Source organism: Triticum urartu, chromosome 3A, assembly GCF_056163025.1.
Source record: "Triticum urartu cultivar PI428250 chromosome 3A, HENAU_Tu73, whole genome shotgun sequence".
Lineage (NCBI taxonomy): Eukaryota > Viridiplantae > Streptophyta > Magnoliopsida > Poales > Poaceae > Triticum > Triticum urartu.
The window spans coordinates 20,030,246-20,056,619 of NC_141875.1; the positions used below are offsets into that span (position 1 = coordinate 20,030,246).

Here is a 26,374-nt window from a genome sequence, read left to right on the forward strand (position 1 = left end):
CGAGCTGATAATAACATGTGAATCGCCTCCGCGTGCAGCCAGGCAGAGTGACATAAGCCCACAGGACAACCCCGGGCACCCTGCAGTGATGCAGCAGGCACGACACCTCCAAGTGATATTCACTGCTTGATCAATAATAAGCTATATTTCTCAAAAAAATAATAATAAGCTATATATCCACACTGTGAACGAACAACAAATCAGGAATTAACAAACACTGTCCTGAGTGCAGCAAAGACGCTTCGTATTCACTAGAGGATTCTTCTTATAGATCTACAACTGTGAGCCTCCTACATAATTTATCAGATGGAGCAGAGGAGCACAGCTTTGTTTTCAGGAAGTATAGGTGTCTGGGAGAGTGAACTCCGAGAGAGGCATCTTGCCTCGGATCATTGCGCCGGCGTTTGGCATGATGTGCCAGTGGAGGACAAGCTGAACTTTCTTGCCCCGCAGACTGGTCCCCTGATGACGAAGACGAATCGTGTCAAAGAGGAATCCAGGACATGTAACAAAATGGACAAAGAGTGGAGCTTTACCTGGTCAGTCAGGGGATACTTGCTCTTCACCTCCACTTGGACATTTGCCTCCTCTTTGTCAGGTATTATCTTGTCCCATAATGAAACCTGTCAATTGTAATGAAGTGAATATAAGCATGGTTCACGATCACCCCCTACTGTCTTCTTAATGAGATGCAATTTACACTACTTGGCAAAAGAAAGGAAGATATTCTGAGTGATGATTAAAGGGCATCCTGACAAAATATTACACATATTCTAAGCAGATCTCTTATGCCAAGGTGACAAGAGGAATACTTCAGATTTGAAGCTTTGGTTAATTACACAGTTGGATGTTCTTGGAAAATACGGATCGTAGCAGAACAAATTGTAGGCCAGGATTAAATACGAATATTAGCATACCTGGTTCAGGGAATTCTTTGCGGTTTCATACTCCGCCGTCACAAAGGCAAAGACCTGATAAAAAAAAAGCAATTAAGTTGCTACCAAAACCACGTCACTTATTTTGGAATGGAGGGAATAGCTTCCTACAATGTGAAGTGGAGCAAATAACTAACAATGTCATCTGAAAAAGACATGGAGGTGGTAGTGCATTCGAACTACAGTATTTTTTATCTACGTCGAATATATTTTCACATTGAGCGGTTTGTCAATACCATTCTAACAATACCTATGCTTCTGAATTAAGCATATTAGTAACGAATTGCTCAGTAACATGCCTTACCTGTTAACTACGAGGATGCATTTTCTTGTGTATCTATTTACTTACGAGCCATATCTACTACCATCACTAACTACTTTGCATAAATGACCATATGTGCTGCCAACATTTGAAAAAAAAAGGATTGACAATAGGACGGCTTTTGGTGCAGAAAGACCGAAGACTATGAAAGTTTGCTCCTTGTGATGCTTGTGCAAGCAGACAGCCAAAAAAATGCCAGTGTAAAGCTTCATTAGAAAAACTATACTATCTAATTCCAATCTTGTTTCAAGGTCACTATCTATTTCTTCTGAAGATAACATGATCTTTTTTAGCATTACAAACACATGATGTATTTCCTTAAGTACAATTTTGCAGCATTCTACATGCTGACAAAATTGAGAAAGTATGGATTGAGAAATGACAACTTTCAGTACAGAAAGACTAAAGACTAGATGAAAGTGTTGTTCCTCTTGATGCTTTCTGCAAGCAACCAGCATTAAACTTACCACCTCATAAGAAATATCATACATTCTAATTATTATCTTGTTTCAAGGTCACTATCTATTTCTTCTGATGATACTGCGGTAGAAATTGGTAAACCTAGGTAAGCCTTCATTCAATATTGACTCAGTTTTTGCATATGTTACACTTGAGCAATATGACTTGTGATATGCACTTGTTATATTATTTGCCAGGCCCACAGATATATATGGTGTCAATATACTGAGCATCTACACATTCAGAAAACAGTTTAGCATTGCACATCCTACTGGAATGTAAATATCACCTGCTTTGTGTTCCACGTGAAAAGTGATTCCAAATTTGCAGATAGACTGAAGGTCAAGGTCACCTGTCACATTTGTTTTCAGAAATTTGTCAGTGGTGCTGCAGTAGAAGTAACATGGCATACATATAAAAGATGAATTTGCTTGCGGCATTGTGTCAATGAATGACGGTAATAGCACCTGTGCAACATAAAGGCAGTCGCAAATGTGCAGATTATGAGCTGTGAAATAATATTACTAAATTGATATTGATGACTCTTTTCAAGATTTTTTTTTTCACAAGGAACTGGTTTTGTTCAGCGACATGGCAACTGAATAATTGCCCAAGGGAAAACATTATATGTTGTAAAATGATGGCCGTATTTCTAGATATGAAACATGAAAAACAAAAGGGTGAAGTAAAAGCACAAACCTTGTCATTCCCATTGATCTGTTTGTGGAATCGATTTATCTTCGTAACCTACAAGAGCACAAGAGAATCAATAAGCAAAGCTTCACATGTAAAACAGGAACCAGCAAAGAGGTTGCAGGCGCGTTCCTCAACAAGAAAAACATTTGTCTGATAAAGCTTCACAGTGACCACAAGGCACAAGCCATGGAATCTGAACCCAACTTTTACACAACTTGTAAAAGCCTAAACACTAGTAGAATGCTAGATAAACGAATCAGTGTGCAGATACTTGACCCATCCTAAAATGGCCAAGCTGCATCCCGACAGATCGGTGAATTCGCGGACGCAGAACCGGTCAGATCCCCCACAAGTTCACCCCCACCGGCCAACGACGACGTCCAGCCCTCAACCCTACCAGGATTCCTGACAGAATTGCGGAATTTGGCGTGACTGGAGACATGACTGCCACTAATCGCGGAACAGATTCAGGTGAACGCTCGCGCTGTAAAGAAAGGAGAGCAGAGAGGAGGGGCAGACGGCATACGTGGGCTTGGGCTTCGACGGAGGGGACGTGGAAGGCGTCGAGCGCGGAGGCGGCGGCGCAGGTGGCGATGAGGAGGAGCACCGCCGTCGTCGCCGCGGCCAGCAGCCGGGTCCCCCAGGAGTGCATCGCTCCAGCTCCGCTTCCTCTGGGCTCTAATTTTTTTTTTTTTACTTCTGGGTCGTTGGGATATGAACGACGAGCCACGTATGCGCCCTCGGACAGTCGTCCGATTCGAGAACCAACGGCTGAGAAAGGTGCGCGCCACGTGTTCCCTGTGATACAATTGGGCCACGTGTTTTGCTCTTCGCAAGAACTGAATTCCACACTTCGAGTCTGGTCAAAGAAGAGTCACGCTGTGAATGGGCCGGTGTTACCCATTGGGCCATTAGCCCGGCCCATAATTTTAAGGTCGATATGTGTATGTACTCTTGGTCGGCTTCATAGGAAAATTGGGCCGTAGAGCCGGTCACAATCAGCCCACCGGGACAAATGGTTTGTCCAGTTTTTTTTTAAGTTTGGTTTGTCCAGTTTAGTTGTCCAAGGTTTATTTCTCAACAGTGATTCACATCGATCTAAATATCTCGTTGGCACGAACAAGCAAGGGCTTGCGCTGCCGTCGCTAGGAATTTTTTGGTCACCTCGCCTCTGACTATCATCTTGGCGCCTAGTGATGGGGGGTCTCGCATCTTCAAAGTACTACGGTCTTTTTTTACCCAAAAGTACTACGGTCTTTGTCATCGTCCAGCGATTATTCGGATCTGATGAGTTTAGGTTGGTGTGTCAAACTTTTTATGTTGGTTTGAATCTTTGTGAAGTTGAAGTATTTCATCGACATCATGATGAAGATTTTGTGATCCGACATCTTGCACTTCTAGGGGATCATTCCCGGCCCAAGTACGCTCACCGATCAAGGCTTCCCATCTTTTTGGATGGAAGACTCAATGTGCTTTCAAAACCATTATCGGTAATATTCGTGTAGGTGAAAGAGTGGCAAAATCGTTGTTCCAGTCCAATTGCAGCATTTTTACCGAAGTTTGTAGAGTATTTTTCTAACAGAGATTGATGCAGCAAAGGTATTTCCTAGAGGTTTCATTGCAATTCTTAGTCATAGGAGTTACTTTGTATTTTCTTGAATTTTTATCTGAATTAGTGTATATGTAATTGTTATGAGTATGAGTAAAATTGTAAGTGTTTCTAAAAAAAGGTTTATTTCTAACAACCCGCCAATAATGGTGAGGGAGCACCCACGCAGCGTTGTAGACGCCGTTGGAGAAGTGGCGCTTACAGCGACCAGCAGAAAAAGAATTTATTTCTAACAACCCGGAAATAATGATGAGGGGAGCTCCTACTCGGCGTTGTAGGCGCCTGTTGGAGAAGTGGCGCCTACAGCAACCAGCAGCGGGCCAAGGCCCATTAAAACATTGCTAGTAACAATTTGCTCAACGCAGCAGCAGGAAAAAAATTAAAGGCGAGAGCAACTAGTTGATGAGCACTCCTTCTAGAGTCTCAGAACGATCAGCGTCACTTGACGCGCTCTAAGCTACCTGCCACGTATCGAACTCTTGAAGCTTCCTTCGAATTTTCATTTTATTTTTCCCCACGCATTTTAAACAGTTTTTTTTGGCGGTTTCGACGTTTCGGTTTTTCACCGGTCTTCCTTAGATTTTGGATCAAAAAAATTCAGAAAAAGAAAATTATGTAAAAAATGTGTTTTCTTTTTTTTTCTTTCGCGAGAGTCATGTTTTGCTTCGGCGAGAGGCACGGTTTTGCTTTCGCGAGAGTCACGGTCGTGCCTCTCGGAAACGAAAAACGTGTTTTCTGTTTTTTTTTCTTCCGCGAGAGGCACGGTTTTGCTTCTGCGAGAGGCACGGTTGTGCTTTCGCGAGAGCCTCTCGGAAACGGGAAAAAATGCTTTTTCTGTTTTTTTCCTTTCGAGAGAGGCACGGTTTTGCTTCCGCGAAAAGTACGGTTGTACTTTCGCGAGAGGCACGACCGTGCCTCTCGGAAACGGGAAAAAAACACATTTTCTATTTTTTTCGCGAGAGGCACTGTTTTGCTTCCGCGAGAGGCATGGTTATGCTTTCGCGAGAGGCCCGTGCCTCCTCGGCTGTGCTTTCTCTTCTTTTTTTTTCCTTTCGCGAGAGGCACGGTTTTGCTTCTGCAAGAGGCACGGTTGTAATTTCGCGAGAGGCACGGGCATGTCTGATTTTCTCGTGAATAAAAAGTTCATCTAAACCTATCAACATGAGATCTAGTTTTAAAGATCTCGACGCGAGGAATCCAACAATGAAAATGGTTCGAGATTTGGACGCACGGTTTAAGAGATAAAACATTTTGAATAAACGGATCTATGACAAAAAAGAAAACTCTCAGGTTTCAATAAAGTGGCGCATATACAACGCGTCACTTGTCGCAACCTAAAAAGGTGAAAGTGATCTTTACAATGAGTACTCTTCAATTAGTTATTTTGATTAAATGCAGTGTCGTCAAATAGTTCTTGTAACCATCAGGTTGAGCTCGTTCCGTTTGCCTCAAAATAGGAAAAAGTTCTATTTGACCCTTCCTCTAGTTAATACATACTGTATTACATATATCCGGTATAAATTATTTTAAAAGAAAATATAAATTCAAAACAGATTTGGTAAAAAATACTGAAAACAGGTAGGAATTTGAAAAAAAAGGTTCATAGAAAATTGACACAGTTCGTGAAAATGAATAAAGTTCATCGAATTTGAAAAAAAGTTTATCGTCTCGAGAAAAAGTTCATAAATTTGAAAAAAAAATCATCAATCTTCAAAACAAATTCACAATTTTGGAAAAAGAGTTCATCAATTTTAAAAATTAGTTTACCAATTTTGAGAAAAAATTCATCCAAATTTTAAAAAAGCTTGTCCGAATTTGAAAAAAAATTCAAGAATTTGAAAAAAGATCATCAAATTTGAAAAAAAAATCATCGATGTTGAAAAAGGTTCACGAATTTGAAATAAAAGTTCATCGGTTTGAAAAAATCATCGAATTTGACAATAGTTCATCAATTTTGAAAAAAGGTTAACAAATTTGAAAAAAAAATCATCAAACAAGGAAGAAGAGAAAATGTAAAAGAAAACTGAAAACTGAAAAAAAAACGAAAAAACAGGAAAAAGAAAACAGAAAGCAGAATAAACAAAAATAAAAACAAAACAGGAAACAAAGTAGAAGCTAAGAACAGAAGAAAATGGAAGCGAGCACGTCTAGTTGCGGTCGTGTACTGGTTACCGCAGTGTGCAACTAACACGAAAGATTGAGGTTCAAATCCCGGTGCTGGCGTTGCTTTTTGTTGTCCAAGGTTGTAGTCTACTATTACAATGTACATGTCTTTGCAAGGTTGTTACCCTTGTGTTTATATGAAAATTTCAAATTATTGGCCAACCTTATAATGTAAACGATGCTCTTTTGTAATCTAGAATTAAAGCGGTTCGGACCATGTTGCCCAATTGGGCATGAGGCCACTCAATATGGAACCATTGGGCCGGCCCCATGTCCCTCGAGAGAACTAGGGGACTAGCGGGACTAAGTCCGGGGTGGAGCGGGCCGGTCATTTTCATCCGGAGTTTTGAGATAGCAATATTCGCAATGTGGTCATCCCCCTGGGGCACACCGTGGCCGCATGGGGCCCTCATCCACCGCCTTTCGATGATTCCACCGCCATAAAAATCTCATATATACCAAAAAATCCATGAAAAACATGGAAGCTTTTTATGACACGAAGACGCCGCCACCTCTACAGAGAGTGATTCATCGTCATCGTTACCACCAACTTTTCTCCAACAACAATATCATGATGCTTCCACCCATGTGTGAGTAATTTTCATGTAGTCACGTGGAGGTAGATGGGAATTGGATGAGATTTCTTATGTAGTCGATGTTAGATTTGTTAGGGCTTAATGATTAGTAACCATTATGTTCTGAGAATTGATGTTGATGTGACTTTGCTATGTTTAATGCTTGACACTCCTGCTCACAGTGGATGCGGCACGCAACCCGCACGGTGGAGGCCCTCGGCCACGCCGCCACTCGTCCCGACACGGCATCGTGGCACAACATTGAGTGGCATTGTCAGCAACGCGTGTTGTTTTTGACGCACGATAGCATGTGGCGAAGCCCTTCTGCTTGACCCAACGCTACTCCCATGGCGAGCCTGACCATGGAAGCGGCCAATGACAGTGCGCGACAAAGCCTTCCAGCATGGCAGCACCCGATGCTATGGCTCCAACCTGTCCTCTGGGAGGACGCCCTCCAATGTGCACGCGCTTTAGCTGCTCAGGCGGCACTTCTTGAAGGGGATAGGAATTGCATCTGTTACCCATGCATGAGGGGGGGATCTATCTGATTCTATTGCAATACAGTACTGGGATTTCATGGGCATTGAAGAAGGTGAAGGAGACGGGTGTCGTAGATATTGGAGATTAGCAGGAGGCGGCGTGGAGAATCCGGGGAAAGAAACAACGCTCCCTTGGAGAAGATTGGCCCTGCGACGTTGAATCAGTCGTGGAAAGAAACTGGCGTCGTTCTTTTTTAGCAGAAGGAAGAAACTACCGTCGAAAAGAAGGAGCGGTGCGACCGGGCCAGAGTTGTGGGCCTTCGGGAGAATATGAAATTGCCTGGTAAAGAAACGAAAAAAGACAGAAATTAAATTGCAGGAATAGAAGAGTATTTGGAATTGATGATACGGCTAGATTGTTGAGGTGGACTGAGGTGGATGGCTTCATGTAGATTGCTGATGTGGATAGCTTTCATGTAACGCCCTCGATGCGGCTATATCTTTCACGTGTCTAAGCACGACTTAGAGGCATAACCGCATTGAAAGCAATGTCGCAAGTGAGGTAATCTTAGCAAACAACCCATGTACATAAATAAAGGGGAAAGGTACATAGTTGGCTTACACTCGCCACGTCACACAAATACATAAATAAGTCATTACATTCATCCAATACACTCAAGGTCCGACTACGGAACCAAAATAAAGATCAACCCCCAAATGCGACAAAGTCCCCGATCGCCCCAACTGGGCACCACTACCGATCATCTGGAAAAGACACGTAGTAACGACGAGAGTCTTCATCGAACTCCCACTTGAGCTCGGTCATATCATCTGGAGCGGTATCATCGGTCTCTGCATCTGGTTTTGGAAGTAATATGTGAGTCACGGGGACTCAGCAATCTCACACCCTCGCAATCAAGGCTATTTAAGCTTATAGGTAAGGCAAAGGTATGAGGTGGAGCTGCAGCAAGCGACTAGCATATATGGTGGCTAACATATTGGCAAAAGAGAGCGAGAAGAGAAGGCAAAGGCACGGTCGAACAACTATGATCAAGAAGTGATCCTAAAACAACCTACGTCAAGCATTACTCCAACACCGTGTTCACTTCCCGGACTCCACCGAGAAGAGACCATCACGGTAACACACGCGGTTGGTGCATTTAATTAAGTTAAGTTTCAGGTTATCTACAACCGGACATTAACAAATTCCCATCTGCCCATAACCGCGGGCACGGCTTTTGAAAATTCAAATCCCTGCAGGGGAGTCCCAACTTAGCCCATCACAAGCTCTCACGGTCAACAAAGGATATTCCTTCTCCCAAGACAATCCGATCAGACTCGGCATCCCGGTTACAAGACATCCTCGACAATGGTAAAACAAGTCCAGCAAGACCACGTGCTGTGCCGACAAATCCCGATAAGAGCTGCACATATCTCGTTCTCAGGGCACACCGGATAAGCTAAGCGTACGGAAGCCAACGTAACCCAAGTTGCCAAGGGACGGCCCCGCATAGTGCTCTGGGTTGGACCAACACTTAGAGAAGCACTGGCCCAGGGGTTTAAAATAAAGATGAACCTTGAGTCCGCGAAACCCAAGGGAAAAAGGCAAGGTGGCGAATGGTAAAACCAAGGTTGGGCCTTGCTGGAGGAGTTTTATTCAAGGCGAACTGTCAAGGTGTAACGCCCTCGATGCGGCTATATCTTGTTGGGGAACGTAGCATAAATTCAAAATTTTCCTACGTGTCACCAAGATCTATCTATGGAGTCATCTAGCAACGAGGGAGGAGTGGATCTACATACCCTTGTAGATCGCGCACGGAAGCGTTCAAGAGAACGGGGTTGATGGAATCGTACTCGTCGTGATCCAAATCACCGATGATCCTAGCGCCGAACGGACGGCACCTCCGCGTTCAACACACGTACGGAGCAGCGACGTCTCCTCCTTCTTGATCCAGCAAGGGGAAAGGAGAGGTTGATGGAGATCCAGCAGCACGACGGCGTGGTGGTGGAAGTAGCGGGATTCCAACAGGGCTTCGCCAAGCGCTGCGGGAGGAGGGAGGTGTGTCATGGGAGGGAGAGGGAGGCGCCAGGGCTTGGGTTGGGCTGCCCTCCCTTCCCCCCACTATATATAGGGCCAAGGGAGAGGGGGGAGGCGCAGCCTTGGCCCTTCCTCCAAGGAAGGGTGCGGCCAGGGAGGAGTCCCTCCTCCCCAAGGCACCTCGGAGGTGCCTTCCCCTTTTAGGACTCTTCCTCTCCCTTGATTCTTGGCGCATGGGCCTCTTGGGGCTGGTGCCCTTGGCCCATATAGGCCAAGGCGCACCCCCTACAGCCCATGTGGCCCCCCGGGGCAGGTGGCCCCACCCGGTGGACCCCCGGGACCCTTCCGGTGGTCCCGGTACAATACCGGTGACCCCGAAACTTGTCCCGATGGCCTATATAGCACTTCCTATATATAATTCTTTACCTCCGAACCATTCCAGAACTCCTCGTGACATCCGGGATCTCATCCGGGACTCCGAACAACTTTCGGGTTACCGCATACTAATATCTCTATAACCCTAGCGTCACCGAACCTTAAGTGTGTAGACCCTACGGGTTCGGGAGACATGCAGACATGACCGAGATGACTCTCCGGTCAATAACCAACAGCGGGATCTGGATACCCATGTTGGCGCCCACATGTTCCACGATGATCTCATCGGATGAACCACGATGTCAAGGACTTAATCAATCCCGTATACAATTCCCTTTGTCTAGCGGTACGATACTTGCCCGAGATTCGATCGTCGGTATCCCGATACCTTGTTCAATCTCGTTACCGGCAAGTCTCTTTACTCATTTCGTAACACATCATCCCGTGATCAACTCCTTGATCACATTGTGCACATTATGATGATGTCCTACCGAGTGGGCCTAGAGATACCTCTCCGTTTACACGGAGTGACAAATCCCAGTCTCGATTCGTGCCAACCCAACAGACACTTTCGGAGATACCTGTAGTGTACCTTTATAGCCACCCAGTTACGTTGTGACGTTTGGCACACCCAAAGCACTCCTACGGTATCCGGGAGTTGCACAATCTCATGGTCTAAGGAAATGATACTTGACATTAGAAAAGCTTTAGCATACGAACTACATGATCTTGTGCTAGGCTTAGGATTGGGTCTTGTCCATCACATCATTCTTCTAGTGATGTGATCCCGTTATCAATGACATCCAATGTCCATGGTCAGGAAACCGTAACCATCTATTGATCAACGAGCTAGTCAACTAGAGGCTTACTAGGGACATGGTGTTGTCTATGTATCCACACATGTATCTGAGTTTCCTATCAATACAATTCTAGCATGGATAATAAACGATTATCATGAACAAGGAAATATAATAATAATCAATTTATTATTGCCTCTAGGGCATATTTCCAACAGTCTCCCACTTGCACTAGAGTCAATAATCCAGTTCACATCGCTATGTGACTAACACTCAAGGTCACATCCCCATGTGACCAACACCCAAAGAGTTTACTAGAGTCAATAATCTAGTTCACATTACCATGTGATTAACACTCGATGAGTTCTGGGTTTGAACATGTTATGCTTGTGAGAGATGTTATAGTCAACGGATCTGAACCTTTTAGATCCGTGTGTGCTTTACAAATCTCTATGTCATCTCCTAGATGCAGCTACCACATTCTATTTGGTGCTTATTCCAAACAACTGTTCTACTATACGAATCCAGTTTACTACTCAGAATAATCTGGATTAGTGTCAAAGTTTGCATCGGCATAACCCTTTACGACGAACTCTTTTACCACCTCCATAATCGAGAAAATTCCTTAGTCCACTAGTTACTAAGGATAACTTTGACCGCTGTCCTGTGATCCATTCTTGGATCACTCTTGTACCCCTTGACTGACTCATGGCGAGGCACACTTCAGGTGCGGTATACAGCATAGCATGCTGTAGAGAGCCTATGATAAAAGCATAGGGGACGACCTTCGTCCTTCCTCTTTCTTCTGCCGTGGTCGAGCTTTAAGTCTTAACTTCATACCTTACAACTCAGGCAAGAACTCCTTCGACTGATCCATCTTGAACACTTTCAAGATCATGTCAAGGTATGTGCTCATTTGGAAGTACCATTAAGCGTTTTGATCTATCCTTATAGATCTTGATGCTCAATGTTCAAGTAGCTTAATCCAGGCTTTCCATTGAAAAACACTTTCCAAATAACCCTATATGCTTTCCAGAAATTCTACATCATTTCTGATCAACAATATGTCAACAACATATATTCATCAGAAATTCTATAGTGCTCCCACTCACTTCTTTGGAAATACAAGTTTCTCATAAACTTTGTATACACCCAAAATCTTTGATCATCTCATCAAAGCTTACATTCCAACTCCGAGATGCTTACTCCAGTCCTCAGAAGGATTGCTGGAGCTTTGCATACTTATTAGCATCTTTCAGGATTAACAAAACCTTCCGGTTGTATCACATACAACCTTTCCTCAAAAATCGTCGAGGAAACAATGGTTTTTGGCATCCTACCTGCAAGATTTCACAAATAATGCAGTAATTGCTAATATAATTCCAACAGACTCTTAGCATCGCTACGAGTGAGAAAGTCTCATCACAGTCAACTCCTTGAACTTGTCGGAAAACATCTTAACGACAAGTCGAGCTTTCTTAATGGTGATACTTACCATCATTGTCCGTCTTCCTTTTAAAATCCATCTGCACTTAACAGCCTTACGACCATCGAGCTGTTCTGCCAAAGTCTACACTTTGTTTTCATACATGGATCCTCTCTCGGATTTTATGGCCTCGAGCCATTTATCGGAATCCGGGCCCACCATCGCTTCTCCATAGCTCGTAGGTTCATTGTTGTCTAGCAACATGACTTCCAAGACAGGATTACGTACCACTCTGAAGTAGTACGCATCCTTGTCATCCCACGAGGTTTGGTAGTGACTTGATCTGAAGTTTCATGATCACTATCATAAGCTTCCACTTCAATTGGTGTAGGTGCCACAGGAACAACTTCCTGTGCCCTGCCACACACTAGTTGAAGAGACGGTTCAATAACCTCATCAAGTCTCCACCATCCCCCCACTCAATTCTTTTGAGAGAAACTTTTTCTCGAGAAAGGACCCGATTCCAGAAACAATCCCTTATTGCTTTCGGATCTGAGACAGGAGGTATACCCAACTGTTTTGGGTGTCCTATGAAGATGCATTTATCCGCTTTGGGTTCGAGCTTATCAGCCTGAAACTTTTTCACATAAGCGTCGCAGCCCCAAACTTCTAAGAAATGACAGCTTAGATTTCTCTAAACCATAGTTCATATGGTGTCATCTCATCGGAATTACGTGGTGCCCTATTTAAAGTGAATGTGGTTGTCTTTAATGCCTAACCCATAAACTATCGTGGTAATTCGATAAGAGACATCATGGTATGCATCATATCCAATAGGGTGCAGTTATGATGTTCGGACACACCATCACACTATGGTGTTCCAGGCTGTATTAGTTGTGAAACAATTTCCACAATGTCTTAATTCTGTGCCAAACTCGTAATTCAGATATTCATCTCTATGATCATATCATAGATATTTTATCCTCTTGTCACGACGATCTTTCAACTTCACCCTGAAATTACTTGAACCTTTCAATAATTCAGACTCGTGATTCATCAAGTAAATATACTCAACATCTACTCAAATCATCTGTGAAGTAAGAACATAACGATATCCACTACATGCCTCAGCACTCATTGGATTGCACACATCAAAATGTATTACTTCCAACAAGTTGCTTTCTAGTTCCATTTTACTGAAAACGAGGCTTTCAGTCATCTTGCCCATGTGGTATGATTTGCATGTCTCAAGTGATTCAAAATCAAGTGAGTCCAAACGGTCCATTTGCATGGAGTTTCTTCATGCATATACACCAATAGACATGGTTCGCATGCCTCAAACTTTTCAAAAACAATTGAGCCCAAAGATCCATCAACATGGAGCTTCTTCATGCGTTTTATACCGATATGACTTACGTGGCAGTGCCACAAGTAGGTGGTACTATCATTACTATCTTATATCTTTTGGCATGAACATGTGTATCACTACGATCGAGATTCAATAAACCATTCATTTTAGGTGCAAGACCATTGAAGGTATTATTCAAATAAACAGAGTAACTATTATTCTCTTTAAATGAATAACCGCATTGCGATAGACATAATCCAATCATGTCTATGCTCAACTCAAACACCAAACTTGATGGTAGAGGGAGCGTGCGATGCTTGATCATATCAACATTGGAATCACTTCCAACACATATCGTCAGCTCACCTTTAGCTAGTCTCCGTTTATTCCGTAGCTTTTATTTCGAGTTACTAACACTTAGCAACCGAACCGGTATCTAATACCCTGGTGCTACTAGGAGTACTAGTAAAGTACACATCAACACAATGTATATCCAATATACTTCTATCGACCTTGCCAACCTTCTCATCTACCAAGTATCTAGGGTAATTCTGCTCTAGTGGCTGTTCCCCTTATTACAGAAGCACTTAGTCTCGGGTTTGGGTTCAACCTTGGGTTTCTTCACTAGAGCAGCAGCTGATTTGCCGTTTCATGAAGTATCCCTTCTTGCCCTTGCCCTTCTTGAAACTAGTGGTTTCACCAACCATCAACAATTGATGCTCCTTCTTGATTTCTACTTTTGTGGTGTCAAACATCGCGAATATCTCAAGGATCATCATATATGTCCCTGATATATTATAGTTCATCATGAAGCTCTAGCAGCTTGGTGGTAATGACTTCGGAGAAACATCACTATCTCATCTGGAAGATCAACTCCCACTTGATTCAAATGATTGTTGTACTCAGACAATCTGAGCACAAGCTCAACAATTGAGTTTTTCTCCCTTAGTTTGCAGGCTAAGAAAATCGTCGGAGGTCTTATACCTCTTGACGTGGGCACGAGCCTGAAATCCCAATTTCAGTCCTTGGAACATCTCATATGTTCTGCGATGTTTCAAAAACGTCTTTGGTGCCTCAATTCTAAACCATTTAGCATTACGCACTGAACTACCATGTAGTCATCAAAACGTGTATGTCAGATGTTCGCAACATCCACAGACGACGTTCGAGGTTCAGCACACTGAGCGGTGCATTAAGGACATAAACCTTCTATGAAGCAATGAGGACAATCCTCAGTTTACGGACCTAGTCCGCATAATTGCTACTATCAACTTTCAACTAAATTTTCTCTAGGAACATATCTAAACAGTAGAACAGAAACGTGAGCCACGACATAATTTGCGAAGACCTTTTGACTATGTTCAAGATAATTAAGTTCATCTTACGAACTCCCAGTCAGATAGACATCCCTCCAGTCATCTAAGTGATTACATGATCCGAGTCAACTAGGCCATGTCCGATCATCACGTGAGACGGACTAGTCAACATCGGTGAACATCTTCATGTTGATCGTATCTACCATACGACTCATGCTCGACCTTTCGGTCTCTTGTGTTCCGAGGCCATGTCTGTACATGCTAGGCTCGTCAAGTCAACCTAAGTGTTTCGCATGTGTTCCGAGGCCATGTCTGTACATGCTAGGCTCGTCAACACCCGTTGTATTCGAACGTAAGAATCTATCACACCCGATCATCACGTGGTGCTTCGAAACGACGAACTTTCGCAATGGTGCACAGTTAGGGGGAACACTTTCTTGAAATTATTATGAGGGATCATCTTATTTACTACCATCGTTCTAAGTAAACAAGATGCAAAAACATGATAAACATCACATGCAATCAAATAGTGACATGATATGGCCAATATCATATTGCTCCTTTTGATCTCCATCTTCGGGGCTCCATGATCATTACCGTCACCAGCATGACACCATGATCTCCATCATCGTGTCTCCATGAAGTTGCCTTGCCAACTATTACTTCTACTACTACAGCTAAGGGTTAGCAATAAAGTAAAGTAATTACATGACGTTTATGTTGACACGCAAGTCATAAATAAATTAAGACAACTCCTATGGCTCCTGCCGGTTGTCATACTCATCGACATGCAAGTCGTGATTCCTATTACAAGAACATGATCATCTCATACATCACATATATCATTCATCACATCCTTTGGCCATATCACATCACATAGCATACCCTGCAAAAACAAGTTAGACGTCCTCTAATTGTTGTTTGCATGTTTTACGTGGCTGCTATGGGTTTCTAGCAAGAACGTTTCTTACCTACGCAAAAACCACAACGTGATATGCCAATTGCTATTTACCCTTCATAAGGACCCTTTTCATCGAATCCGATCTGACTAAAATGGGAGAGACAGACACCCGCTAGCCACCTTATGCAACTAGTGCATGTCAGTCGGTGGAACCAGTCTCACGTAAGAGTACGTGTAAGGTCGGTCCGGGCCGCTTCATCCCACAATGCCACCGAATCAAGATTGGACTAGTAATGGTAAGCATATTGAACAAAATCAACACCCACAACTACTTTGTGTTCTACTCGTGCATAGAAACTACGCATAGACCTAGCTCATGATGCCACTGTTGGGGAACGTAGCATAAATTCAAAATTTTCCTACGTGTCACCAAGATCTATCTATGGAGTCATCTAGCAACGAGGGAGGAGTGGATCTACATACCCTTGTAGATCACGCGCGGAAGCGTTCAAGAGAACGGGGTTGATGGAGTCGTACTCGTCGTGATCCAAATCACCGATGATCCTAGCGCCGAACGGACGGCACCTCCGCGTTCAACACACGTACGAAGCAGCGACGTCTCCTCCTTCTTGATCCAGCAAGGGGAAAGGAGAGGTTGATGGAGATCCAGCAGCACGACGGCGTGGTGGTGGAAGTAGCGGGATTCCAACAGGGCTTCGCCAAGCGCTGCGGGAGGAGGGAGGTGTGTCATGGGAGGGAGAGGGAGGCGCCAGGGCTTGGGTTGGGCTGCCCTCCCTTCCCCCCACTACTTCCACCACCACGCCGTCGTGCTGCTGGATCTCCATCAACCTCTCCTTTCCCCTTGCTGGATCAAGAAGGAGGAGACGTCGCTGCTTCGTACGTGTGTTGAACGCGGAGGTGCCGTCCGTTCGGCACTAGGATCATCGGTGATCTGAATCACGACGAGTACGACTCCATCAACCCCGTTCACTTGAACGCTTCCGCTTAGCGATCTACAAGGGTATGTAGATGCACTCTCCTTCCCTTCGTTGCTAGTTTCTCCATAGATAGATCTTGGTGATACGTAGGAAAATTTTGAATTTCTGCTACGTTCCCCAACAATGGCATCATGAGCTAGGTCTATTGCGTAGATTCTATGCACGAGTAGAACACAAAGAAGTTGTGGGCGTTGATTTTGTTCAATATGCTTGCCGTTACTAGTCTTATCTTGATTCGGCGGCATCGTGGGATGAAGCGGCCCGGACCAACCTTACACGTACTCTTACGTGAGACAGGTTCCACCGACTGACATGCACTAGTTGCATAAGGTGGCTAGCGGGTGTCTGTCTCTCCTACTTTAGTCGGATCGGATTCGATGAAAAGGGTCCTTATGAAGGGTAAATAGCAATTGGCATATCACGTTGTGGTCTTTGCGTAGGTAAGAAACGTTCTTGCTAGAAACCCATAGCAGCCACGTAAAACATGCAAACAACAATTAGAGGACGTCTAACTTGTTTTTGCAGGGTATGCTATGTGATGTGATATGGCCAAAAGGATGTGATGAATGATATATGTAATGTATGAGATTGATCATGTTCTTGTAATAGATGATCATGGAGCCCCAAGATGGAGATCAAAGGAGCTATATGATATTGGCCATATCATGTCACTATTATTTGATTGCATATGATGTTTATCATGATTATACATCTTATTTGCTTAGAACGACGGTAGTAAATAAGATGATCCCTCATTAAAATTTCAAGAAGTGTTCTCCCCTAACTGTGCACCGTTGCTACAGTTCGTCGCTTCGAAGCATCACGTGTTAATCGGGTGTGATAGATCCTTTCGTTCACATACAACGGGTGTAAGCAAGATTTACACATGCAAAAAAACTTAGGGTTAACTTGACGAGCCTAGCATGTGAAGACATGGCCTCGGAACACAGAGACCGAAAGGTCGAGCATGAGTCGTATAGAAGATACGATCAACATGAAGATGTTCATCGACGTTGACTAGTCCGTCCCACGTGTTAATCGGACACGGCCTAGTTCACTCGGATCATGTAATCACTTAGATGACTAGAGGGATGTCTATCTGAGTGGGAGTTCATAAGATGAACTTAATTATCCTGAACATAGTCAAAAGGATTTTGCAAATTATGTCGTAGCTCGCGCTTTAGTTCTACTATTTAGATATGTTCCTAGAGAAAAATTAGTTGAAAGTTGATAGTAGCAATTATGCGAACTAGGTCCGTAGACTGAGGATTGTCCTCATTGCTTCATAGAAGGCTTATGTCCTTAATGCACCGCTCAGTGTGCTGAACCTCGAACGTTGTCTGTGGATGTTGCGAACATCTGACATACACGTTTTGATAACTACGTGATAGTTCAGTTAAACGGTTTAGAGTTGAGGCACCAAAGACGTTTTTGAAACATCGCAAAACATATGAGATGTTTTGAGGGCTGAAATTGGGATTTCAGGCTCGTGCCCATGTCAAGAGGTATAAGACCTCCGACGATTTTCTTAACCTGCAAACTAAGGAGAAAAGCTCAATTGTTGAGCTTGTGCTCGGATTGTCTGAGTACAACAATCATTTGAATCAAGTGGGAGTTGATCTTCCAGATAAGATAGTGATGTTTCTCCAAAGTCATTACCACCAAGCTGCTAGAGCTTCGTGATGAACTATGATATATCAGGGACATATATGATGATCCTTGAGATATTCGCGATGTTTGACACCACGAAAGTAGAAATCAAGAAGGAGCATCAATTGTTGATGGTTGGTGAAACCACTAGTTTCAAGAAGGGCAAGGGCAAGAAGGGATACTTCATGAAACGGCAATTCAGCTGCTGCTCTAGTGAAGAAACCCAAGGTTGAACCCAAACCCGAGACTAAGTGCTTCTGTAATAAGGGGAACAACCACTGGAGCAGAATTACCCTAGATACTTGGTAGATTAGAAGGCTGGCAAGGTCGATAGAAGTATATTGGATATACATTGTGTTGATGTGTACTTTACTAGTACTCCTAGTAGCACCAGGGTATTAGATACCGGTTCGGTTGCTAAGTGTTAGTAACTCGAAATAAAAGCTACGGAATAAACGGGGACTAGCTAAAGGTGAGCTGACGATATGTGTTGGAAGTGTTTCCAATGTTGATATGATCAAGCATCGCACGCTCCCTCTACCATCGAGATTGGTGTTTGCGTTGAGCATAGACATGATTGGATTATGTCTATCGCAATACGGTTATTCATTTAAGGAGAATAATGGTTACTCTGTTTATTTGAATAATACCTTCAATGGTCTTACACCTAAAATGAATGGTTTTTTGAATCTCGATCGTAGTGATACACATGTTCATGCCAAAAGATAGTAATGATAGTACCACCTACTTGTGGAACTGCCACGTAAGTCATATCGGTATAAAACGCATGAAGAAGCTCCATATTGATGGATCTTTGGGCTCACTCGTTTTGAAAAGTTTGAGACATGTGAACCATGTCTATTGGTGTATATGCATGAAGAAACTCCATGCAAATGGACCGTTTGAACTCACTTGATTTTGAATCACTTGAGACATACAAATCATGCCACATGGGCAAGATGACTGAAAGCCTCGTTTCCAGTAAAATGGAACTAGAAAGCAACTTGTTGGAAGTAATACATTTTGATGTGTGCAATCCAATGAGTGCTGAGGCATGTAGTGGATATCATTATGTTCTTACTTCACAGATAATTTGAGTAGATGTTGAGTACATTTACTTGATGAATCACGAGTCTGAATTATTGAAAGGTTCAAGTAATTTCAGTGTGAAGTTGAAAGATCGTCGTGACAAGAGGATAAAATGTCTATGATATGATCATAGAGATGAATATCTGAATTACGAGTTTGGCACAGAATAAAGACATTGTGGAAATTGTTTCACAACTGATACAGCCTGGAACACCATAGTGTGATGGTGTGTCCGAACATCATAACTGCACCCTATTGGATATGATGCATACCATGATGTCTCTTATCGAATTACCACGATAGTTTATGGGTTAGGCATTAGAGACAACCACATTCACTTTAAATAGGGCACCACGTAATTCCGATGAGATGACACCGTATGAACTATGGTTTAGAGAAACCTAAGCTGTCATTTCTTAAAAGTTTGGGGCTGCGATGCTTATGTGGAAAAGTTTCAGGCTGATAAGCTCAAACCCAAAGCGGATAAATGCATCTTCATAGGACACCGAAAACAGTTGGGTATACCTCCTGTCTCAGATCCGAAAGCAATAAGGGATTGTTTTTAGAATCGGGTCCTTTCTCGAGGAAAAGTTTCTCTCGAAAGAATTGAGTGGGAGGATGGTGGAGACTTGATGAGGTTATTGAACCGTCTCTTCAACTAGTGTGTGGCAGGGCACAGGAAGTTGTTCCTGTGGCACCTACACCAATTGAAGTGGAAGCTTATGATGGTGATCATGAAACTTCAGATCAAGTCACTACCAAACATCGTAGGATGACAAGGATGCGTACTACTTCAGAGTGGTACGTAACCCTGTCTTGGAAGTCATGTTGCTGGACAACTATGAACCTACGAGCTATGGAGAAAGCGATGGTGGGCCTGGATTCCGATAAATGGCTCGAGGCCATAAAATCCGAGAGAGGATCCATGTATGAAAATAAAGTGTAGACTTTGGAAAAACTACTTGATGGTCGTAAGGCTGTTGAGTATAGATGGATTTTAAAAGGAAGACGGACAATGATGGTAAATGTCACCATTAAGAAAGCTCGACTTGTCGTTAAGATGTTTTCCGACAAGTTCAAGGAGTTGACTACTATGAGACTTTCGCACTCGTAGTGATGCTAAGAGTCTGTTGGAATTATATTAGCGATTACTGCATTATTTATGAAATCTTGCAGATAGGATGTCAAAACATTGTTTCCTCGACGATTTTCTTGAGGAAAGGTTGTATGTGATACAACCGGAAGGTTTTGTCAATCCTGAAAGATGCTGATAAGTATGCAAAAGCTTCAGCAATCCTTCTAAGGACTGGAGTAAGCATCTCGGAGTTGGAATGTATGCTTTGATGAGATTATCAAAGATTTTGGGTTTATACAAAGTTTATGAGAAACTTGTATTTCCAAAGAAGTGAGTGGGAGCACTACAGAATTTCCGATGAGTATGTGTTGTTAACATGTTGTTGATCGGAAATGATGTAGAATTTCTGGAAAGCATATAGGGTTATTTGGAAAGTGTTTTCAATGGAAAACCTGGATTAAGCTACTTGAACATTGAGCATCAAGATCTATAAGAATAGATCAAAACACTTATGGTACTTTCAAATGAGCACATACCTTGACATGATCTTGAAGGTGTTCAAGATGGATCAGTCAAAGAAGGAGTTCTTGCCTGAGTTGTAAGGTATGAAGTTGAGACTTAAAGCTCGACCACGGCAGAATAGAGAGAAAGGACGAAGGTCGTCCCCTATGCTTAAGACATAGGCTCTATAGTATGCTATGCTGTGTACCGCACCTGAAGTGTGCCTTGCCATGAGTCAGTCAAGGGGTACAAGTGTGATCCAAGAATGGATCACAGGACAACGGTCAAAGTTATCCTTAGTAACTAGTGGACTAAGGAATTTTCTCGATTATGGAGGCGGTAAAAGAGTTCGTCGTAAAGGGTTACGTCGATGCAAGCTTAACACCTATCCGGATAGCTCTGAGTAGAGATACTGGATGCATATAATGGAGCAACAATTTAGGATAGCTCCAAGTAGAACAGTTATTTGGAATAGCTCCAAATAGAGCGTGGTAGCTACATCTAGGAGATGACATAGAGATTTGTAAAGCACACACGGATCTGAAAGGTTCAGACCCGTTGACTAAAACCTCTCTCACAAGCAACATGATCAAACCTAGAACTCATTGAGTGTTAATCACATAGTGATGTGAACTAGACTAATGACTCTAGTAAACTCTTGGGTGTTAGTCACATGGCGATGTGACCTGTGAGTGTTAATCACATGGCGATGTGAACTAGATTATTGACTCTAGTGCAAGTGGGAGACTATTGGAAATATGCCCTAGAGGCAATAATAAATTAGTTATTATTATATTTCCTTGTTCATGATAATTGTCTTTATTCATGGTATAACTGTATTATCCGGAAATCGTAATACACGTGTGAATACATAGACCATAATATGTCCCTAGTAAGCCTCTAGTTGACTAGCTCGTTGATCAATAGATGGTTACGGTTTCCTAACCATGGACATTGGATGTCATTGATAACGGGATCACATCATTAGGAGAATGATGTGATGGACAAGACCTAATCCTAAGCCTAGCACAAAGATCGTGTAGTTCGTATGCTAAAGCTTTTCTAATGTCAAGTATCATTTCCTTAGACCATGAGATTGTGCAACTCCCGGATACCGTAGGAATGCTTTGGGTGTATCAAACGTCACAATGTAACTGGGTGGCTATAAAGGTGCATTACAGGTATCTCCGAAAGTGTCTGTTGGGTTGGCACGAATGGAGACTGGGATTTGTCACTCCGTGTAAACGGAGAGGTATCTCTGGGCCCACTCGGTAGGACATCATCGTATGCGCAATGTGACCAAGGAGTTGATCACGGGATGATGTGTTACGGAACGAGTAAAGAGACTTGCCGGTAACGAGATTGAACAAGGTATAAGGATACCGACGATCGAATCTCGGGCAAGTAACATACCGATAGACAAAGGGAATTGTATACGGGATTGATTAAGTCCTTGACATCGTGGTTTATTCGATGAGATCATCGTGGAACATGTGGGAGCCATCATGGGTATCCAGATCCCGCTGTTGGTTATTGACAGGAGAACGTCTCGGTCATGTCTGCATGTCTCCCGAACCCGTAGGGTCTACACACTTAAGGTTCGGTGACGCTAGGGTTATGAAGATATGTGTATGCAGTAACCCAAATATTGTTCAGAGTCCCGGATGAGATCCCGGACGTCACGAGGAGTTCCGGAATGTTCCGGAGGTAAAGATTTATATATAGGAAGTCCTGTTTTGGCCATCGGGACAAGTTTCGGGGTCATCGGTATTGTACCGGGACCACCGGAAGGGTCCCGGGGGCCCACCGGGTGGGGCCACCAATACCGGAGGGTCCCATGGGCTGAAGTTGAAGGGATCCAGCCCAAAGTGGGCTGGGGCGCCACTTCCCTTATGGCCCATGCGCCTAGGGTAAAGGAGGAAACCCTAAGGAAGAGTCCCAAGGAGGGAAGGCACCTCCTAGGTGCCTTTGGGGGGGAGGACTCCTCCCCTGGCCGCCGCCCCCTTGGAGATTGGATCTCCTAGGGGCTGGCGCACCCCCCCCTTGGGATTCCTATATATAGTGGGGTAGGAGGGCCTCTCAAACATACCTTTTGCCTTTGGTGCAGCCCCTCCCTCTCTCCCCGTTACGTCTCTCTCTCGTAGTATAGGCGAAGCCCTGCTACTGTGACGCCCTGCATCCACCACCACGCCGTCGTGCTGCTGAATCTTCATCAACCTCTCCCTCTCTCCTTGCTGGATCAAGGCGTGGGAGACGTCATCGGGCTGTACGTGTGTTGAACGCGGAGGTGCCGTCCGTTCGGCACTTGGATCATCGGTGAAGAAGAGAAGGCAAAGCACGGTCGATGAAACTATGATCAAGAAGTGATCCTAAACCAACCTACGTCAAGCATAACTCCAACAACCGTGTTCACTTCACGGACTCTGCCGGAAAGAGACCATCACGGTTACACACGCGGTTGATTCATTTTAATTAAGTTAAGGTTCAAGTTATCTACAACCGGACATTAACAAATTCCCATCTGCCCATAACCGCGGGCATGGCTTTCGAAAGTTCAAATCCCTGCAGGGGTGTCCCAACTTAGCCCATCACAAGATCTCACGGTCAATGAAGGAATAGACCTCCTCCCGAGACATTCCGATCAGACTCGGTATCCCGGTACAACAAGACATTTCGACAGGGTAAAACTAAACCAGCAACACCGCCCGAATGTGCCGACAAATCCCGATAGGAGCTGCACATATCTCTTTCTCAGGGCACACTCAGATTGTCTTAGGTACGGGTAGGCCAGCCCAGAGTTGCCCCTGGTGGTCACAGGCAGCTGACAGGTTGGACCAACACTTAGAGGAGCACTGGCCCGGGGGGGGGGGGGGGGTAAAATAATGATGACCCTTGAGTCCGCGAAACCCAATGGAAAAAAGGCTAGGTGGCGAATGGTAAAACCAATGTTGGGCATTGCTGGAAGAGCTTTACTTAAGGCGAACTGTCAAGGGGTTCCCATTATAGCCCAACCGCGTAAGGAACGCAAAATCCGGAAACATAACACCGATATGACGGAAACTAGGGCGGCAAGAGTGGAACAAAACACTAGTCATAAGGCCGAGCCTTCCACCCTTTACCAAGTATATAGATGCATTAATTAAATAAGATATATAGTGATATCCCAACAAGTAAACATGTTCCAACAAGGAACAACATCTCCATGTTCCAACAAGGAACAAACTTCAATCTTCACCTGCAACTAACAACGCTATAAGAGGGGCTGAGCAAAGCGGTAACATAGCCAAACAACGGTTTGCTAGGACAAGGTGGGTTAGAGGCTTGGTTCAACAATATAGGGGCATGATAAGCAAGTGGTAGGTATCGCAGCATAGGCATAGCAAAAGAGCGAGCAACTAAGCAAGCAAAGATAGAAGTGATTTCGAGGGTATGATCATCTTGCCTGAGATCCCACAAGGAAGAAGAACGAGTCCATGAAGAAGACAAACGGACATAGTCGAACGGGTCCTCACAATCACGACGTTACCGGAACCAACCCGAAGAAGCAACACCGGAAAGAAGCAAACAGCATAGTAAACAATCATCAAAAAAGCATGGCACGATGCGCAAACAAGTATGATGCATGTCCGGTTTAAAAAGGCATGGAAATTTGCAACAAACAATTCTACAAATTAAGTGGAGCTCAATATGCAACGAGTTGCATATTGATGGAACACCACATCAATTATTTAGTTCTCTCCCGGTTAGGTACTCAACAATATTAAATGTTGTTAAACATGGCAAGAGGTGAAGCATATCAAAACTACACCATCTCAACAATTTATATGGGGCCGAATATAACAAATAACGAATCCGGTAACTCCCCATATGCATTAGTAATTTAATGCAAACAACAATTTTAAACATTTAATGTTATTATCATTATGCGAATGACATGAACAATTTTATGCAATTTTTATTAAAAGTTGACAAGAGTATTATGAAGCATTTGTCATCGTGGCGGAAAGAAAGGGGTGCCACGGCGACGATAAAGAAATGGTGCCACGGCAACATTCCGGATGATCCGACAACTCACGGAGATACCGGTGCAAAAGGAAAAGTGATGGGAGCGTGACATGCGATAGAAGGTGGGGTGATCCCGGCAACCGGGTTCCCACGGGTCGACGACGGTGACAAGCGAGGGAAACATCTAACGATCACGGGAGGATACAACATCCAAACATGCATCTCAAACTACACATGCATTCGTCCACGGGTCATCGTCTCGGCGGTTATACCTTCCAGGTGCATTCTCGGAGCGGTTCGAGTTTGTAGAGGAAGTAGTCGTTCACGGCGACAGTAGTTGTACACGGGCCTTCGGCCACGGAAGTAGTCGTACAACGTTTTCGTAGAGGGACTTGGTCTTGCGAAGAGGTACTTGACGGTATGGTACTTGACGCGTTCGAGGGTCGTCGGTAGATGTACTTGTCGCATCGCCGGGCGTAATCGTGCATGTGGGTCTTGTCGACTCCGTTGGGGGTACTTTGCGTTTTGAGGGGCGACGGTAGTGGAACTTGGCGAAAATCCGAGACGGTCTTGCCGAACCGTAGTGTTACTGGGCAAGATCGCACCCACGGTAGTCTTCGGACTTGGTTCTCCCGCACATGCTCCACGGGTCCTGGGGGAAGTCGGTGATGGCCATGGCAAGGGGGTGGCTGCAGCAGCAAGGCAAGGAAGGGGATGGCAGGCGCGAGAAGTGGCGGGTCGGCGAGGCAACCGGCGACGGGGAGAGCTCGGCCGGATCAGAACAAGGAGGCAGGCCGGCGGCAGGGCAAACGGCGGCGGCTTGGCGAGGGACTTAGTGCTGGAGCTTCAAACGAAGCAGGGCGCGACAGCAGCAGCACAAGGGCTCGAAACAGAGGCAACGGCGGCGGCTTGCTGCTGGCGATGCGGGGCGACGGCCGCGGTCAACGCGAGACGCGGGCGCCTCGTCCTCTGCTCGTCAGGAAGCAGAGCAGCGGCGACGTCTTGGGACGGCTCCACGCCGGCGGAGGCGCAAGAGAGGAAACAGGAGCAGAGGGGCGGCGGAGCTCCTGGTGGTGGTGGTCGACGCCGGCGGGCGCGCTTGCTGGAAGAAGGGGCGCTCGGGAGGAGGCAGAGGGGAACAGGACGAGGGCGCGGCGCGGGTTGTGGTCACCGGCGGCGACCTGACGCGGCGACGGGATGGCGAGGTGGAGGCCGAGGGGTTCGGGCGTAGAAGGTCTCGGGCGCGGGCGCTCCTCTCCTGTGAGATGTGTGCGGTGGCGCAGGAGGGAGTCGAGGGAGAGGCAAGGGATCGAGAGAGAGAGGGCTAGCGAGCGAGGGGATCGGGCTAGGGTTATGGAACTGGTGGGGGCGGCTGGGCCTTGGAGCCGGCCCAGTGGGAAGGGCGCCAGCTGGGCCTTGGCCAACTGGTGCGGCTGCTGGGCTCCCTCTCCTTTCCAAAATCTTCCTTTCCTTAAATTATTGTTTATATAAATAAACAATCAATAAAGGGGAAAATCCAGGGGTTTTTGGTTAGGAATATGAGATATATAAAAATGTATCTGGAACCCTGGATTTATGTAGGGTTTGAATAAATTGCTCCGGCATTTTTAGAAGGTA

At 44.6% G+C, this 26,374-nt stretch overlaps 1 protein-coding gene across 1 annotated transcript; it reads right to left on the minus strand.

Moving 5' to 3' along the window:
• Positions 1 to 185: 185 nt before the first annotated feature.
• LOC147977973 (signal peptidase complex subunit 3-like) lies at positions 186 to 3,109 on the minus strand. Its single transcript, XM_087546062.1, has 6 exons — positions 2,939 to 3,109; positions 2,416 to 2,463; positions 2,006 to 2,068; positions 918 to 971; positions 537 to 623; positions 186 to 462 (listed from the first exon to the last, which is right to left on the minus strand). Exons 1-6 carry the CDS (start codon positions 3,062 to 3,064, stop codon positions 334 to 336), a joined length of 507 nt encoding a protein of 168 aa, XP_087402188.1. The 5' UTR covers positions 3,065 to 3,109; the 3' UTR covers positions 186 to 333.
• Between the last annotated feature and the right edge of the window lie 23,265 nt (positions 3,110 to 26,374).